At 46.9% G+C, this 19,497-nt stretch overlaps 1 protein-coding gene across 1 annotated transcript in view; it reads right to left on the reverse strand.

The window, feature by feature from the left end:
* Positions 1-4,730: 4,730 nt before the first annotated feature.
* Ccnjl (cyclin J like) overlaps positions 4,731-19,497 on the reverse strand; it is a 54,698-nt gene continuing 39,931 nt past the window's right edge. The window contains exons 4-6 of the mRNA XM_021648690.2: positions 11,615-11,917; positions 8,945-9,104; positions 4,731-7,034 (exon numbers count right to left, since the gene is read on the reverse strand). Coding sequence (XP_021504365.1) covers positions 6,611-7,034; positions 8,945-9,104; positions 11,615-11,917 — 887 coding nt within the window. The 3' untranslated portion in view covers positions 4,731-6,610. The remainder of the gene's footprint in view (positions 7,035-8,944; positions 9,105-11,614; positions 11,918-19,497) is intronic.

Consider the following 19,497-nt stretch of genomic DNA (forward strand, 5'->3'; position numbering starts at 1 on the left):
CAGGTAGCCTGATGGTCCCTCTCTACAATGGGCCTAACCCAGACCGTAGAGCAGGCCTGTTTCCATCTTCTTTTTCCTTTGGAGTGCTTGCCACATCTGTGTATTCACTCGACTTCTTTTCACACAATAGTGTTTTTTTTTTTTTTTTTTCTGAAGAATCACTTATTTTTATTGTGATGGAAACTTGAGGTCTCTTTTCTATGTGGAAACTCAAGCTCATTTGCCAGTGGTAAGACAAAACTGTTAAAAGGTCAAAGATGAGTGATGTTGACTTGCAAGCTGGATTCTGTTACTTGTCCCCAGCCCTGAGCCACTGCCTTCATTTGTGAAAAAAAAAAAAAAAAAAAAAAGAGATAGGGGCATCCCAGCACCCTGCTGGAATGGTTGCTCCTGATGCAGTGAAATGGCACAAACCTTCCTGGGAGAGGACGTGTTCCTACATAAGAGATGAATTATCATCCAGGTCTTGTGGCACACTCCTTTCCTCCCAGGTACTTAGGAAGTTGAGGCAGGAGGATTGCAAGTTCAAAGACTATACAGACCAGTGGTTCTCAGCATTCCTAATGCTACCACCCTTTAATACAGTTCCTCTGTTGTGGTGACCCCCAATCATAAAATTATTTGTTGTTACCTTATAATCGTATTTTTGCTGCTGTTAATGATATCTGTTATGTAGGATATCTGACATTTGACCCCCTCCCAAAGGGGTCATATTGGGAACCACTGATAATAGACTCACATATTGGGAACCACTGATAATAGACTACTGAGCGAGTCTGAAGTCATCTGGGGCTAGAATGAGTTCAAGGCTAGCCTGGATAACTTAGTGTGACTCTAGCTAAAAATAAAAAGTACAAAGAGGACTGAGAGGAACCCCAGAGGCAGAGAATTTGCCCAACCCAGAGAATGAGGCCCTGCGTTCAGTCCCCCACACCTTGGCGTGCTTCCCCCTTCATGTAATCTCATGTCATCACTTAGTCTTTCGCTTACAGGCCTTCCTTGGCTTGGATAGAGGCTTTGCCCAGTTCACTGGCAGCATCCCCGGCCTCTTTCCTTGCTCTACCAAGACTCTGCCCATCTTTTCAGGATCAGCGTGTAGAGTTTCCCATCCACGAAGCCAGCAGCCAGGATCCCATGAATTCCATCATTTTGCCTAGACTTATTGCTAATTAAGTGAACTAGGTAAGCATTAAATTAAAGGAGCAGTATTGCTATTTCCCCTCCAGACTGAATAATTACTCATAGTGGACTCGGACAGTCAGTAAGCTGTTGAATAACAGAGTTAACCATAATTAGGCTGAAAATTGTAAGAGGGAGTGGTGGGGGGGTGAATAGAGAGAGAGCCGAGAGAGGAAGAGAAGGAAGGAGAGAGTGGGGAGAGGGACAGAGGGCAGGAGACAGAAGAGAAGAAGGTTGGGAAGCAGAGTTGGTAAAGTGGCTATCCTGAAAGTATGAGAACCTGAGTTCATATCCCCAAAGAACCCTAAAACCCAGGGATGGTGGCATATGCCAGTAACCCCAGTGCTAGGTGGGAAGAAATAGGTGGATCCCCAAAAGTGGATGGTTAAGTTGACATAGATGAGCCAGTGATCCTCAGGCTCATGGAGAGACTCTATCTCAAAAATAAATGAACCATATCCAAAGACTATACAACTTAATGAATGCATAGTTAGAATTGGCATTCAATTTAAAAAAAAAAATTTGGTGTGTGATGTTTTTTATTTATATCCAGCTTTTTTAAGCTCCCCCCCCCCCGTGCCCTGGATATCACCAAATATTCTTTGTGTTCCCAATGTGACCATGGCTGTGATTTGTGGGATACAATGGGCAAGTGGCCCATTGCACAGGGATGGAGTGAGAACACTCTAGATGACAGAGGTCAAAGAGCTTTGCAGTCAGAGATCAGGAATTTATTGTATGGACCTAGAAGGAAGCAGATTCTCCTTGGAAAAGAAGTCTGCACGTCTAAACCCTTCACACGGCTCAGCTCAGTGAAATGCTGTATAGAACCAAGGTGGGGTTTTTTGGTTTGCTTTTTGACTCACCAGCCTCCTGAGGGCTAGGATTACACACATGTGTTGCCATACCTAGCTGTACAACAGAGAAGCTGAGAACACACACAGTCCACATGTGGATTCTCCTCCGAGCATGGGAGCCAGGCCTTGCACATTTAATCTTTCCTTGAAAATCTGAAAAAAAAATTTCACAACTGTATTATGAGGAAGCTGACTAAGCATGCAGGTTCTGGGCCCCATCCCCGTCAGAGAAGGCTCCGGGTCACTTCATACCTTGCTCAGGTTTGATCTGTTCCATTTAGACAGGTAGCAGCCCTGGGAGAGCCTTTAAGGCCATCTCTGTGCCTTTTTGTTGTTTTTGTTTATAGACAAGGTCCAGTTCTATAGCCCTGGTACTGTGTAGACTAGGCTGGTTTCAGACTCAAAGGTCAGTCTGCCTGCTGGGATTAAAGGTGTGTGTGTGTGTGTGACGATGCCTGGCCATCTCCATTTTTTAACCTTTTCTAGTCCATGACCTGGCATGGCCACATTTTAAACAAAGTACTCATGTCTGGAAGAAATCAGTGTGATCTCTGTGTTTAAAGGCTGGGGCTGTGACTCTGAACTATGAGGCTCAGCTTTGCCTAGAGCTCATACCAGGCCAAAAGTTCAGTGGTCTCCATGGTAACGGATGGAGAGTAAAGCTACAGGAAAAGAAGTGTCCAAAGAGAATTCATTGCTCTTCGTAAACTCAATTAATCTGTTCCGAGTGCCCCCCAAACATAGAGCCCCCTGCCTCAATAGCTCTTGTATATAGTGGGTGTGAGCTGTCTTTACCAACAGACATGGTCCCTAAATGCCCTCCTCAGTCTGGTCTTAATCTTCATGCTGAAAAATGTCACCAGCAAGGCATAGGTGTCGGGTGAATACCCCTTAACCCTACATGATAACAGCTGTCATGATGGTTTTCCTGGAGGACAGAGGGTTTGGGAGGAGTGGACTTCAGCGCTCCCCACCACAGTGGAAGTTTTGGACTAGGGTCTCACAGTGTAGCTCAGGTTCGCCTTAAAGTCACAATCTGCCTGCTGAGTCCACAGAGTGACAGGATTGCAGACACAGAGCACCATGGATGGCTTGTTTTACCTTTTAAAAACCTTTTGTGTGTGATGTATATGTTCCTGTGAATGTACCCATGCCATGGCATGTATGGAGGTCAGAGGGTAACTTCCAACACTGGTCTTGCTTGAGACTAGCTCTCCTTATTTGCTGCTGTGTATGCCAGGCTAGAGCACTTGGAGGGTCTCATCTCCAACAGCCATCTTGCTGTACAAGTGCTGAGACTACAGACATGCAATACTGTACCTGGCACATAAAGATGTGTGTTCTGGGCACTTGACCTCTGACCTCAGGTTTTCACCCTTGTAAGGCAAGCACCTTACCCATTCAGCTGTCTCCTCAGCCCCTTGTTTTCCTTTTCTTCTTTCTCTCTCTGTCCTTTCCACCTTCTGTGGTGCGAGGGGCTGCAACCGGATCTCTGTGCATGCTAGCCAAGGATGCTGCAGCCCTGCCTCTGGGCTAGATTCTAACCCTTGAAAGGTGTCTTAGCCAGGTAGTCCTCCTGCATCTGTCTTTGCTACCTGGGAGGCCAAGATGGGAAGGTCAGTTGAACCCAGGTGTTCAAGAACAGCCTGAGTAAACAAAAGGCCTTTATTGTTACGACAAGGAACAGTTCATCTTCTGTTTGAGGAGCAGTATAGCAACCACTGCTCATTTTAAAGATACTGGCCTTGATGCACATTATATTGTTGATCGTGACCTGTCGCTGTGGTGATTTTTTTTCCAGATGTGATTTTTTTTTTAGATGTGTGACTTCATGAACAGCAGGTGAGTGGGTCCAATCCAACCAGCTAAAGGCCTTAAGAGCAATGGTTAAAGTTCCCCAGAAAAGAAATGTTGCCTCAAGATTGCAACAAAGAAATTACCCAAGTTCCTGGCTTGGTGGCCAACCCTGCAAAGTTTAAACTTCTCTGCTAAATCATAGCTGGCAAGCACTCTGAAAATTCTGGCTTTGCCAGCTTCCATGGTTGTACGAGTCAGTTCCTTGCAGCAAATCTATTATTGGCTTGCTTCTAGAGAGTGATGGTTGATGCAGAAGTAGAGATGGGAGGTCAGGCCTCTAATAGTCTCCTGCCAAAGGAACCCCAGTTCCTGCTAAGAGTGAAGGACCCAGGTCCAGAGGAGGTGGTTTTGCTGTTGACAGCTCCAATGTTGTAACACGAGTCCCTCACAGACTCATGTATCTGAAAACCTGGTCCTCAGCTGGTGGCCTCATCTTGGGAGGCTGTAGAACGTTCTGGAGTTGGGACCTAGCTAGGTGGTGTGTACCTCTAGGGACCAGCCTTGATCTTGACAGCCTGGGTCTACTTCTTCCCCATCTCTGCTCCTGACCCATGGGCACCTGAACAAGTAGCCTCCTACTCCTGCCACGGATGTCACAAGCTATTCTTGCTGGCCATGGCTCCGCTGCCACATTGGACTGCTTTCTCAAACTATGAGCTGAAATAAACATTTTCTCCTTTAGGGTGTTCTGTTGGGTCATCTTGTCTCAGCAATGAGAAAGCTAATAAACCCTATGAACTTTTTTACCTCTCACCCAAAGGAGAATCCCACTGAGGTAGACTAAAGAGAGGTGGGGAAGGGCTGGCCTGAAAATAAATAGCCAAAGAAGAGAGAGACTGAGAGCATGTGGTATGTTTATTGCAGGACACCTGGTTCTGGGAATCAGGCTAGCTCCGGGACTCCAATGGAGATGCTTCTCACAAACAAGCCCCAGCGCAGAACAGACAGATACAATAACTCAGACCCCAAAACCAGCTGCACATAAATACAAAGAGGCTGGTAAAGGAGGTGGAGGGACAGGAGCCAAAATGCAAAACAAAAAAACAAACGAATGTGCAGGTTCCTATGCTAACTGACAAAATGGCAGCGCCTCATCTGCGTCCAGCTCTTTTCTTGTTCTGTTTCCATGAGACATCCATTTGCTCAGAAAAGCCCTATCACCATCAAATCCTACTCAGCAGCTTGTGGCCACCTTCTCAGAAGTCCCTGCTGTGGTCTCTTGGATTGGCAAATGAGTCAAAGAGAACCAAGATGGGAGGCAAGGTGTGGTGACATACATGGGAGGCTGAAGCAGGAGGATCAGGAGCTCAAGGCCAGCCTTGGCTATGTACGAAGTTTGAGGCTAGCCTTAGCTACATTGGACCTGTCTCAAAAAAAAAAAAAAAAAAAGTCACACCCCCCCTCCCCAAAGAAAGAAAGAAACAAACAGGGCAATTGTTTCAAAAACAAAACTGAAGTTTGTCTCTGTGGTCTTTTGCACCTCCCTCCCAATTCTGAAGGGTGAACAGCATGTCCCCTGACAATAAGAAAAAAAAAAAAAAACCACAAAAACATCATAAGCACAGGCTATGAGTCAGAGTCATAATATATTGCACATGGTGACAGTCTTCCTGAGCCCTCGCACTGCAGATCCTAGACACACTGGCTTTTGCTCCAGCAATCCCTTGCCAGTCAATGCTGGAGTCATACCATGTTCCTCCCTCCACTTCTCTACTATTCCACAGTACTATTACCCTTTGCTGTTGGCCAAACTCAAAACCGGGGCCAGTTTAACCTTAGCACCACAAGCATGTGGTGGAGGGCAAGTGTGGATGGGTTCAAACCTTTGTCTTCCTCTCAGTGATGTTCCCCCACTAGGGGGCAGTGATCTGAGTTCAACAGGTGAACAATACCAGCATCACGCGCAGGGGCGCACTCTTCCAGAGCCGAGAGCCTGGGAGGTGCTTGTTACCCACCTGCCAGTCCCAAGTTGGGTTAATAAAAGATACAGCCTCATGTGGAACAGAGAGTGTGGTGATTCAAACTTTTTTCTTTCCTTTTTTTTTTTTGTCCCCTACAGAATTTTCAAGTATCATAAAATCCCTGACACAGTATGTAAACACGATGTTTTTGCACGATACAAAAGCTAGATTGTTCCAGGAAGCAGCAGCGTGTGAAATGTCTAGAAGGATGAGAAAAGGTTGAAAGACAAAGGGCAAAATAGCCACTCACTGGGCCTCCAGGGCCCAATGCTCAGGCATAAACATGGGCCATGGGGCCCTTGATATAGAGCTAGGGAGAGAAAAACACTCGGGATGGATCTTGTACGGATACGGAGGACGTGCCAGGTGCATCTTTTTCAGTGGCGTAGCTGCGAAAAGTAGTCTTAGAAAAGCCCGGATGTGCTACTGCTCTTCAGGCAGTCCTCAATGTTCAAGTCTCTTATCAAGTCTGATGTGGTCCATGGGATCCCCCAGCTCAAGGCAATGGCCACAGAGCCATGTCCTTGTCCTCCAGGCACACATGGAAGAGGTTTCCCAGAGAGATGCTGTTGGGCGAGGTATGCTCCTGGATGTTTGGCTCTGGGTTGTGTCATTTTGTTGGTTTGTTTTTATAAAGAGCACTGTTGCTCTCTAATGAAGGTTCTTTCTTTGCCTCACCTGGCTGAGCTCTGCTCTTAGGTGTTCACTTCCTTGGTCTGGGTCTTCCAAGATTCTCCACGTGGTCCAAATGTGGACCTAGCTGTCAAAACAACCTGTGGGGAACATATGGCTCCCGCTGAAGTAGCTGCTTCCGTAGCTGGCGGTAAGGCAGTGCCTGGGTTCAGCCGCAATGGCCATCTGCATGCTGAGGGATGCAGGCACGGGCACAGGACACATATCCAAGGGCTGGAGGGTTGGGTAGGGGGTGTGGAGGGAAGGACCAGTGTCCCCTGAGAGCAGGGTCCCTGAGCGGTGGGCCTGCAATGAGTCCCGATATGCCAAGCACAGGTCCTGCGCTGGACTCTGGAACTGGGCTAGTGTTGTTGGCGGTGGCTGGCTGAGAGTAGGGTAGGTGGGTGGTTGGAACAGCACTTGGGTGGGAGCTGATGACGTGCTGGGCACCATGGCCAGTGCCTGGCTCTTGACTGCAACAGCATCCTTGAGGACATTGTCATATGCTCTGAAAGAAAAAGGCTCAAGTGAGTCTCAGCGATCAAAGGTCACTAGACACATGCTAACCTTCCTCAGTAAGCAGAAGTGAAAGAGCCATGCCCAGGGCCACACCAGTCTATGAGGGCAGGCTACAACACAGACTCAGCTATTCAGTGACTAGGCTCAGATCTCAGGTCTCAGCGTGGAGCTGCTTCTGTCACAAAAACTCTCCGAGTCCTGTGCAAGATCAGCCAAGCTTGTCCCTGCAGTCCCTGTACCCAGACATCTTGGCTGTTAAAGCCTCAGAAGGTGATTTGGGTCCCACCTGCTTCACTCCTGCGTGCCAGTACTTGGTACAGTACCACTGCTACTTCCTAGGTTCTTCTGGTCCAGCTCTAACCCCACCTGGGCAAGCCTTTAGCTAGCGGATACCAAGCAAATTGTCCATCGAGGGTCTGAAAGACTTCATTTGAAAAGGGGAACACAGTAGGCATTTTGGTTGTTGTTATTTTTTTCCCATCTCAACAAACAAGTTTTGAAACAGGAAAAGCAACTAGAAGCATTTGTAAGAAAGAAGCTGATGGTGTCTGCAACTTATTTGAACAAGGATTTCCCAAGGAGACAGCCAGCAATGACAAGCAGGGCTGGCCTGGTGGCTGATATTGGAGTAGCCATCCAAACAGGATAAGTTCTAAACTTGGGGACCTTTTGTTTTGTTTTGGTTTGTTTTGTGTTTTGAGACAGGGTTTTGCTGTCCTGGAACTCTCTCTGTAGAGCAGGCTGGCCTCAAACCCAGAGGTCCACTCGCCTCTGCCTCCTGAGTACTGGGATCAAAGGTGCATACCACCACTGCCCGGCTTGACTTGGGGACCTCTAAAAGCACACAATTCCAGACAGGGCTTGTGGAGCAAGGCTAACATTTCTGAGTGGGGCTCTGATAGCACAGCTAAGCTGCTGGCATTGGGACACTGAGAGCTAGGGTTCTTGGGGTTCATTGAGCTCTTTGGGGATTTGAATGACTTCTGCTTCTGCCACCCAGACCCTGGTCAGTCAGGCCAACACTTAGGGGTTGTCACTACCTCATAGGTGGAAGAGGGAGTTGACTGGGGGCAGCCACTCAAGGGCTGTTCTGTCCCCCTCCTGGCAGCCATTACAGACTCTTTAGCTGCCAATCTCTATTGCACAGGTAGAGCTAAGATGACCCTTGACCCTTTAAAGGAGGCTGTGACCTCTTAGTTGAAGCCACTCCGGATATGGTTGGCTAAGTGGTCCACTCTGCAGCTTGCCTGAGAAAAAGAAGCCCATGAGAGAATGAATTCATAACCATTCATAAAATCATGCTGGCACTTAGGTCAATTGGCCCAGATAGGATGGAGTTCAGGCGATAGAGTACTTGCCTAGCATGCATGAAGTTTGACCCCGGCACTAAATCAACTGGGTGTGGTGGCACCAGCACTCCGGAGGCAGGGGGCAGGAAGACTGGAAGTTCAAGGATATCTCTCTGTCTACATAGTGAGATTGAGGTTAGCCTGGGCTATATGATACCCTGTCTGAATAACAAAATAAAATGGTAGAATGAATCTATGCATATAAGAGTAGGTGTCCCCAGCCTCACACCTTTCCCCCCCCCCTCCAATCTTAAAACCACAAAGAGAAACAACCAACTCTCCAAGCCTCATTCTTCCTATTTATCCTAGGCTGGTCCCCAGCTTTCAATCCTGCTTCAGCTTCTCACATGTGAAGACTACAGTTGCAAAGCACCATACCCCGTTTTTCAAATATCACTTCTGTCAGGAGTCACTCTGCTCATTTTACATGCAATACCTTATCTGGGGGAGAACGTCCGTCTGTCCCAGATTCAGAAAATCCCAGCTGACCTAAGTGGGGCAAATAGAAGGTGACTATCTCAGCAACTTAGCCAACCAGGAGAGGACTTACACCAGCAGGATTTCGATGCACGTGCTGAGATGCTCCAAGGAGTAGCTTGAGACCCTCTGTAAGTCTCTGGTCCAGTAGGGAGAGAGCTGAAGGCAGATCCTGGAGGCCCCAACGCAGGCTGCAGCAACCACAGAAGGCTGGAATTTGTAAAATATATGATCTGAAAGAGAATTGCAGAGGGCGTTAGTCCTGGAAAGTCTCCCCATGGAGTTTCCCGCTTGGCCTGCTAAAAGCAGACAAACAGATCAGTTCAAGGGCTGTGAAATGCTGGCTTTTTACAAATGGGGTAAGAAAGAAGAAGATATCGGGTGCCATTTGGGTCTTGATGGTTTTGGTGTTTGGCCTGTGGTTTCTGGCATTGGCCTGGTGGGACATTTTTTTTTTAAAGTGTAGTGTACACTCCCAGAAAACTGCAAGGAGCTTGTGATGGGCTACAAACCGAAACACACACACACACACACACACACACACACTTGGTTATTAACGATAGGCAGAGTATGACCAAAGGCTGCTTGCATAGCAACAATATTCAGTCCTCAGCAGGCAATGAAAAACAAATGAATGGCTGTATGAGTTTGATATCTATAGCTTTGTCTAGGCTAATGAAGTAATATTAAAAATATTCAAATCCCCTTTATTTATATTACTGTGTAGACACATGTATATAATGTATATGCCATTCGTACATGTGGAGCTCAGAGGACAACTTGCAAGTGGGATTCAGGGATGGAATTCAGGCCCACCAGATTCTACTAAGCAATCTCACCAGCCCAAGAAATTTTCCAATTTATTAAGACATCTGAAGGTAGGTTAATGGATGCAGTGGACATTTCTGTACCTTTCAAGGGTGATACTCAGTGTCCCATGCGTTACTATCTGTTATCAATTGCTCGTAACTTTCAATTACTTCAATGTTTGCCATTTAAAGTTAGTGTGGTCTAGTTACAGGTAGAGTCATAGAACCAGACATCCATGTTCAAATCCCATCAATGACCTTGGGGAAGTGATTTCACTTCTTAAGAATAAAGTTCCTCCTTTATAAAAAGGGAGTGACTGAAATGACTTTGAAAGGGGATCTGTCTCAGGGTTACTGATTCCGTGGCAAAGCACCACGCCTGAAGCAACTTGGGGATGTAAGGGTGTATTTGGCTTCCCTCTCCTAACACAAGAGTCCACTGAAAGAAGCCAAAATAGAGCAGGAACCTAGAGGCAGGTGCTGATGCAGAGGCCATGGAAGAGTGCTGCTTACTGCCTTGCTCAGCCTGCTTTCTTATAGAACCTAGGACCACCAGCCCGGGGATGGCTGCATCCCTCCCATGTTAATCATTAATGAAGAAAATTATCCACAGGCTTGCCTACAGCCCCATCTTATGGAGGCATTTTCTCAATTAATGCTTCCTTCTCTCGGGTGACTTCAGCTTGTGTCAAGTTGACATAAAACTAGACAGCAGAGGGTTACTGTGAAGTTCAAATGAGTTCAAGTATACTAAGTTCTGCATCAAGGTATACAGTAAGTGCTCAATCAATGCCTAATAATCCAAAATCACTGATATCTGCTCTCTGGGCTATTTTGTCTTATGTTGTGTCACTGAGCAAGTATATCGATAGTGTTTCTTACCAGCATCTTACCCAACACCTAGATTTAAAATTCTATTTTGGGGAGGCAGCAGAAACGGCTCAGCTTTAAAGGGCGCTTACTCTACAATCATGGGGTAGGATCCCAGCACCCACATAACAAGTTGGGCACCTTGCCATTTCCTGCAACCCCAGCTCTGATGAGGGCAGAGGCAGGAAGAACACAGTGATTTGCTGGTTTCTAGCTTAGCTGAGAGCAAGTCCCAGGTTCAAGAGACCCTGCCTCATAGAGTGATAGGCGTATTGTCTTCTTTTAGCTTCTCTACACACACACACACACACACACACACACACACACACACACACACACACACACCACACACACACGCATGAGAGAGAGAGAGAGAGAGTACTGTTTTTCCCGAAACACGGTAACCTGTGTGTTTTCATATGTTTAGGTGCATGTCTGCAGGTGTAAATGAGGTCACCCTCAGGTGTCGCTCCTTGGGAGCCATCTGTCTTGCTTTTTGAGTCAGGGTCCCACACTGGGGCCTGGGGCTCAGTGATCAGGTGCCAGCAAGCACAGGAAGAGTCTCTCGTCTTTGCCTCTCTCTCTCCGGGACTGCAGGTGTGCACATCACTGTGTCTGGCTTTCTGTGTGGATTCTGATGCCTGAGTTTAGAATTTCTCACGCTTTCACAGCAAGCACATTATCGACTGAGCTACCCCTCCAGCTCCCCAACAAGCCAACTTACTGCTAATGCAGATGTGAGCATTGTCACCTCCCCCCACGCTATTTAATCTGTGTGATGACAACTCTTTTTGAATGAGCTACTTGTGGGTTTGTATGATTTAAATCACCTGAGAGGTTCATAAGAAACCAGCCCAGGTGAGTTGCTAGTCTCTAGGTCCTGGAGGCTTTGGGGTAAGCCTCGGTTTTCTTTCTGTGTTATTTTACAACACTGGGGATATCTAGGATTTCTTTGCAAAGCGGGAGTGAAATGGACATGGGGGCCTCTAAGCACAAAGGGAGGCCCTCTCTGGATGAAACTCCTCTTGAGCCCCTCCGTCACCCCACTGCCTCTGTGCCCTCACCTTGCAGGGTGACTTCCAGGAAGTAGTGGGCGTACTCTTTGAGGCACTCTTTGGTCTTTCGGAGGCAGGTGGTGGGCCAGGTGTGGCAGTGGTGGTCCTTCTGGCTGATGGAGGCCAAGAGGTAGTAGTCCAGAAAATGGGCGGGCGTGGGCAGGCAGAGGTCCCAGCCAAAAGCTTCCAGGAGCAGAAGTTCTGTGGTCAGCAGCTCCTTCTTGGTGAGGGAAAAGTTCTGGCTGCTCAGGATCCTTGTACTGTTTATCTGCTCCAGCTTGGGCACACGGTCCTCCCTGTCCTCAAACTTACCTATGGTGAGGCAGAAGCAGGGTTTACTAGAGGCGACTGAACCCGGGACAGTAAATGCTCCCCTATATCTGGATGGTGTTGACAAAACGGGCAGAAAGCAACAGGTAGAAGGGACTGCCTAGGAACGAAAGGACACTTTTAGATCTCCAAGCCATCACTTCTGGTTATGTGTTTATGATGAGGTGTCTCGGTCTCTCTGTGGCCCCAACTGCAAGGGGAAGTAATGGCTTAATAAGGGGAACTGATGGCTTAATAAGGTTTTTGTTTGAGTCCACAAGAAAATGCACACTAATGCTCAGATAGCTGCCTAGAACATCGAAGAGCAGTCAGGAGCTGCCTTTAGGTTCTAGAGAAGAGGTTCCATAGCCTCTGTCTGACTGTCACCAAGCCAGGCAGAGCCATAATGGCCTTGCATGTCTGATGCCATCTTTCTAGGTACGGAAAAACCTGTCCACAGCTCTTTACGGTCCTCTCCTGACCTCATATTCTAACCATGTTAGTTTTAGTTTGGGTTGCCTTGAAAACAGGTTTCTTGGAAGGTGAGTTTGGAAAAGACTGGCAAATTGGGTAGGGAAAGGAGGAGAGCCCCAAAGGAATCATTAGGAGGTGCTGCTGTGGACAACATACCTGTCCACATACCAAGGGATTCTGAGAAATGGTTAAAAATGCAGGCTCTAGGCTGTGGGTTATACCCTCAACAGCCAGAAACAAGGGCTTCAAAACTAGAAGCTGTTGGGGGCCATGATAGGTCCACTTTGTGAGGTTCTACAAGATGGAGACCCCAGGCTTAGCACTCCTTTCTGGGGATACCACACCGAATCTGGCATTGGACCCCTTCACTGGCAGTTCTTTGAAAGCATTATGTCTCCTGGCCTTGTCTGCACAGCTCTGCAGCCTGGAATACCCTTCTTGCTCTTTATTCCAAGTTACCACCTCGGGTAAGCCTTCCCTAATTGAGCCCCTTGAGGGTCAGCCTTGGCCTGATCACCTGTGATCTCCAAACAGCCTCCCAGGGTGTAGAGCAGCTGTTGAGCAAATGGGTTGGGAAAGGCACAGATGCCTTTGCATACCTGCTCATGGCTGTGGCAACTGACTCTGACCCAATTAGTCACGAGCTTCCCCTTCTCCCTGGAAAGATAGAAAGTACCTACCCATGGCTGCTCTGCAGACACACCCATTCTAAGTACAAGGATGCCACGGCAAATTCAAATAGAACTCTGGGCAGCCCAGGATCTGCCTCATTAGAGAGCTGACAACAGCCCTTAAAGAGGGGAAGGATGGGTGGGCATGAATTCAGAAGCAGAGGGGTTAAGTCGTTATTCAACAGGGCAAGAGCAGAGGCCACTCTGGTCAGGAGCAATCTCCTTCCAGAGAGCGGTGTGCAGCCTCCAGGGAGAACCCAATGATAAACTCTCCAATGGGGAAGAGCTGCTTCTATGGCTACACTCTGGGCCCCACTGGTGTTGGCAGCCTCAGATCCACAGGATATGGCCCTGTGGACCGACCACCCTCCTCTGTGGAGTGTTCTTTAATGCTCTCGTCCATCCATCCCGTGTTCTTCAAAGCTTAGTTGAAAAGCCATGTTGACATCGCTGCCACCTGATTCTAAGATGTCCTGTAGGTGGACAAATGAGTGGATGGGTGGTTCTCCCTCTGGCTACTGGAATTTTATACTATTTGTAGTTTCTCTGGGAAGTTTATGTCCCCTATATTTTTCTCCAGTGACCATACATTTATTTAACTTTTCAAGTTTTTAAATATTTTTTAAAGAAGAAGAAAAAAAGAAATTAAAATTCTTTTTACATGATTTTTCTTTTTTTTTTCCTTTTTTTTTTTTGAGACAGGATCTTATTATGTAGCCCTGTCTGTCCTTGAATTCATAGACATCCATCTACCTCTGCCTCCCAAGTGCTAGGATTAAAGGTGTATACGTCATACTCTGCTTTTTAGTAATTTTAAGTGTATGTGTGTGAACATGACTGCAGGTACTCTCAGGGGCCAAAAGAGATCAGATCCCCTGAGCTGCAGGTAAAGGTGGTCGAAGGTTCTGGGAACCAGCCCTCTGCCAAGAACCTCACATGCTCTTAACTACTGAGGCATCTTTACAGCCCCTGACCCCTTCTAAGATGAGCCTATTCAGTAATTACAAGAGTGCAACAGGCAAGATCATATGTTTTAAATAATCATTTAGAAGGCAACATTTCTTTTTCTCCAAAATTGTCCAGCTTTCCCTGAACCTTTTGCAAAACTGAGCTCATCTTTGTTTGACACATATAATAAATAGATATGCACCCCTCCCTCAGCCCCCAATTTGGTGCTGGTGATTGAATTCTTGTCCTCCAACAAACAAGGAAAGTGCCACACCCTGGTCCCCAGGAGGTTTCTTAGGTTGGGGGGTAGGGGTGGGGACAGGAGTAGCATAAATTGGCAGGGTGAGGTACCTAGCTCAGGCAGGACTGTACACTGTTCTCAGGGTGGCTCTGAGACCCAGAGCAGCAGCGCTGGCTGCCAGCCTTCTATCTGGAGGCACCAGCTGATGTTCAACGAGATTACTCTCCTCTGCCCCTCCCTGCTCTTCAAACCTTTCAGAACCTCAAAACCAAGCCTCAGAGGATTAACCCCCAAAGGAGGGGGTCACGGCTCACTGAGAAGGGATCTCACTTTCCTGGCTCTCTCTACTCCCCACACATGCAGGGGAGGCAGGCCTCTTGGGGACCCTCCACACTGCACGCTGCAGCCAGGCAGGGCTGGGCTTGAGTCCTCAATGAGTTTGCTCCAGTGCTTGTGGCATGAAACCCTCCAGGCTGTTCTTTTGTTTATGACTAGGAATATATCCCGTATGGAAAGAGAACGATCCTGCAGAATGGAAAGTACTTTACCAGCACCCAGCACCCAGAATGCACTGTGTCTGTCCATGCTGAGTCCTCAGAGGAACCCTAAGCATCCCCAGGGCTCCAGAGAGAGATGCTGAGGGATACAGTCTCTGTCCTTAGAGGCAGCCTAAGAGTCCCTGCCCCTCTTCATTGCCCACAAAGACTTCAGTTTACACATTATTTCCAAACACACACACACACACACACTTAGCAGCCAGGAATGGTTTTATGAGCTCCCTAACGTTGCACGTGCCCAGCAGACATTTCCTCCCCTCCTCCCACCGTCTTGAGTGGTGCAGCCTTTTGTCCCCAGGTGCTGCCACCACCAAGCACCATTATACTTAGCGGCTTTCCCTTTATGGGCAAAAATGAACAGAAAACAGTTGGCTGTAAGTCTTCAGGGCTGATCCCAGAGCAATGCTGGGACGCAAACGAGAGCCAGACCAAGGCCGGTCTCTCCCCAACTTTCTTGGTGAACTTTTAATTGTGAAAGCCTTTTAGTCAATAGAAATCAGAGTGAGGAACACCCCTGACTCTTCAACCCAGCTCACTCTTCACCCACATTCCCCAACTTCTCATACTTAGGCTGCTTCTGTGTGTTGTGTATAAATACTGGCTTTGCAGGTTACTGCCATCTCCAGCATCTGACTATCTCCTCCTGAGTACATCTTCCTACAAATAGTAAGATGTTAATAACTGTAATCTACTACCATGAAGGCAATAACATATCTTTTTTTTAATGAAGTCTTTTTTCTTTATTTATTATTTATATAGCTTTCTGCCTGCATGTGTGCCTACAAACCAGAAGAGGGCACCAGATCTCACTATAGATGGGTAATGAGCCACCATGTGGTTGCTAGGAATTGAACTCAGGACCTTTGGGAGAACAATCAGCCTTCCCAACCTCTGAGCCATCTGTCCAGCTCCCTATCTTTTGTTTTTGAGACAGAGTCTCATGTAGCCCAGGATGGCTTCAGGTTCTTGATGTCACTGAGGCTGTCCTTGAATGTCTTCTTGCCTCTGCCTCCCAAGTGCTGGGACTACAAGCCTGTATGCAGTAATGTTCTAACGTTCAGTTCATATTTGACTTGTTCTAAGAGTTCTGAAAACACATTTAATATCACATTTCGTTTTGGATCCCAGAGCCAAACACAAGGAGCCTAAAGTCTTTTCAGTCTTGTTTCTTAGCCTTTTGGGAACACGAAGTCCAGCTATCTTTTAAAATGGTCTTTCTTTGTGTTTGGCTAGATTGTTTCCTTGTGGTTAGACACAGTTTGAACAGTGTGAAGGAAAAACATCGCAGAGGTGATGCTCAGTCCTCTGAGCTGAGTCATGCTGAGATTTACAGACATAGTTGATGGGTCCCAGCACCAGAAAGGTCAGGTTGTAGTTCTTAGGTAAGGTGGAGACATGAGTTCTCTCTGTTCTGAAAGTTTCCCCCTTTCCATGTGAGATTCACAGGTGACCTGGAAAGCCAATGTGACTCCCACGGTGCAATGTCCTGCTTCCCAACAACTCTCCCTCACTGGCTTGTCATCTGTGGGAGATGTTTTTTTTTTGAATAAATTATTACCCTGGAGCAAAAAAAGATATTTTGCAATTGCTGTCATTGCATAGACATTTTCCTTTATAATTTTCTCCTCTTCTCAATATTGATGGCTTGGAGTCCTCTTGAGATATTTTGTTTGTATCATTTTGTTTGAGGCAGGTTTTTTTTTTTTATGTGTGTGTGTGTGTAGCCCCAGATGTCCTGAAACTCACTTTGTAATCCAGGCTCACCTTAAACTCAGAGATCCACTTGCCTCTGCCTCCTGGATGCTAAATTAAAGGTGTGTGCCACCACTACCTGGCTGATACCTTTTTTAATATTAAAAAACAAACCAGGGGGCCTGGAGAGATGGCTCAGTGGTTAAGAGCATTGGCTGCTCTTCCAGAGGTCCTGAGTTCAATTCCCAGCAACCACATGGTGGCTCACAACCATCTATAATGAGATCTGGCGTCCTCTTCTGGCATGCAGACAGAACATTGTATACATAATAAATAAATCTTAAAAAGAAACAAACAAACAAACCATGGACTTATAGAAGAGCTCACAATGGCTCCCAGAGGCCAGGAATATAAACAAAGTTTCTTGTGTGTTCCATTTGTACACCTGACTACTAAAGTGGCAACCTCAAGTCTTGTGTGCAAAGAGCTGGGGTATTCATGGCTAGCTCACACTAGTGAACTAAGTGGCCAAGCAACCCACCTAAACCTCCCACCCTCCCCTAAAAAGGTACTCACTTTTTCTAAGACAGGGTCTCCTAACCTAGACTAGGCTGAAGCTTACTGTATATCCCAAGCTTCACACTCATGGCAATTCTCCTGCCTCAGCTTCCCAAGTATTGCAAACGTGAACCATTATACCTGGGTTGGCTTAAGCTTATTTTCAAAAAGACATTTATCTTGTATGGATGAATGTTTTGTCTGCATGTATGTATGTATGTACATGCCTGGAGGGGGTTTTGGGTCCTCTGGAACTGGAATTATAGATGGCTGCCAGCCACCATGTGGGTCCTGGGAACCAAACCTAGTTCCTCTGCAAGAGCAATAAGTGCTTTTAAGTACAGAGCCATCTCTCCAGCTCCATTGGCCTAGAATGAGCACTATAGGCCACAGTGGTGAAACATTATAGATCCAGCTTCAGGCTGGCTTGGCTTCCCTTCCCTCCCTCCTCCCCTGAAGGGCTGGTGTGAGATAGGGTCTCACCCATAGTCCAAGCCTTGAGCCCTTGACAGTTCTCAGGCATCAGCCTCCTGAGTCCTGTACTTATGGGATTGGGGATCTCTCTCTCTCCTTCACGTTCTTCCTTCCTTCTTTCTTTTGTGTGAATGTATATGTGTGTTTTCAAATGTGTGCACGTGTGTAGAGCCCCAGCACCTTTACCCACTGAGACATCTCCCCAGCTTTCCCTTTTAGACAAAGAGAGAGAGAGAGAGAGAGAGAGAGAGAGAGAGAGAGACTGTGGTTACAAACTAAAAACCACAGAACAGGAAATTTACCATTTTAAAATGTACAGTTCAGTGACATTATATACTTGACAACAGCTGTAGCCATTACTACCGCACATCTCCTGAACCTAGATCTTGCAAACCTGAAACTCTGTCCGCATGAAACACTAGCTCCCAATTTCTGCCCACTTCAGCCCTGGCAACTGCCATTCTTTCTGTCTTGATGAATGGGGCTTCTCTGAAGACTTACTAGTCTATAGCTACCTACTTGTCCTGGCAATTGAGCCACAAGGCACACTAGATAGGAATCTGGTCTGAATTGGAGGCAGGAGAAGGAACACTGCCAACTGCTGTCCAAAAAGTAGCCCACCTCTTTACTCTAAAAACAATTAAGATATAGAAACAAAAGTTATATTAAAAAAAAAAAAACAGGAAGAAAAGAAAGTGTTGTAATAACTCCTGTGAACACATTACTCAGCTCCAATTGTCATGCTATCTGCAGTGCCTCTAAAAGAAAAAAAATAAGTTTTATTTTACTTTATGTGTATGAATGCTTTGCTTTTAGGTATGTATGTGCACCACATGTGTGCTTGGTGCCCTAGAGGTCAGAAGATGGCATAGGATCCCCTGGAATAGGAGTTATGGGTGGTTGTGAGTCACTGTGTGGGTACAGGGAACTGAACCCAGGTCCTGTGCAAAAGGAGCTGTCTCTCCAGCATCCCTACTAATTTTTTCTTTTTTAAATGTACATTTTGTTGTTTGGCTTACATGAATGCCATGTGAGTGCTGGGAATTGAACCCGTGTCCTCTGAAAGAGCAGGTGATGCTCTTAACCGCTGAGCCAGCTCTCTATTTTCTTTCCTCCCCCTACCCCCAATTCACAAAACAGGAACATAGAATGAGGTTCTAAGGAACATCAGTGGCCTATCCCTGTTCCTCCAGCACTGTCCTTTCTCAAGTGCTCAGGACACGTGCAGTTAAGCCCCAGCTGTCTTTTAAGGTTGGCAGGATGTCAGACTCAAGGTGCAAAGCCCAGGCTCGGAGCAGGCCAAAGTTTCTTGGCTCAAAAGAACTGGGTTTTAAAGCAGTAGCAGCTGGCAACGCTTCTGAAAACAAGACTGATTGTCATCAGGCTTGCTGTTCTCTCTTTAAAACCTCTCTCCCCTCATCTGAACGAGAACCATCACTGGATCGGGAGTTGGGACTCTGAGGCCACCATAGCAGCTAGTTGCCTCCCGCCGAACATCGTGTTGGCAGAGGACAATTAGGGGAGCTGGGTCAGAGGGACAAAAAAGCTGCTCCACTGTCATTCAGGCCTTGCTTCATGCCCACGTGGATTCTGACACCTTCCCAGGTAAATGTGAAGAATGCCAAGTGGCAGAGGCAGGGACTGCACATGGAAAGAGCACTTGTTGCTCTTGCAGGGGACCTGGGTGGAAAGTCCTCTGCCAGGTTGTAGACCTTGGCAGGGAGGATGAGGTCAGGGTTCCAGGCGTGGCATTCCAGGCAGGGCAGGCTCATAAGAGATCTCTGAGGTATCAATTTTTTTTTTAATTTTTTTTCTCAGATTCCACCCTCAGAGGAGAGATATGTGGTCCCCCGGAGGGAAACAATTCAGCCAGCTTTATTGATGGCTGTGGAACCAGTGACCAGAGAGAACTAAGATTCTTGAGGATACCTTCCCTTGAGGCTCAAGTTTCCTGTCTCCACTCAGTTA

The sequence above is a fragment of the Meriones unguiculatus genome, chromosome 11, assembly GCF_030254825.1.
Source record: "Meriones unguiculatus strain TT.TT164.6M chromosome 11, Bangor_MerUng_6.1, whole genome shotgun sequence".
NCBI lineage: Eukaryota > Metazoa > Chordata > Mammalia > Rodentia > Muridae > Meriones > Meriones unguiculatus.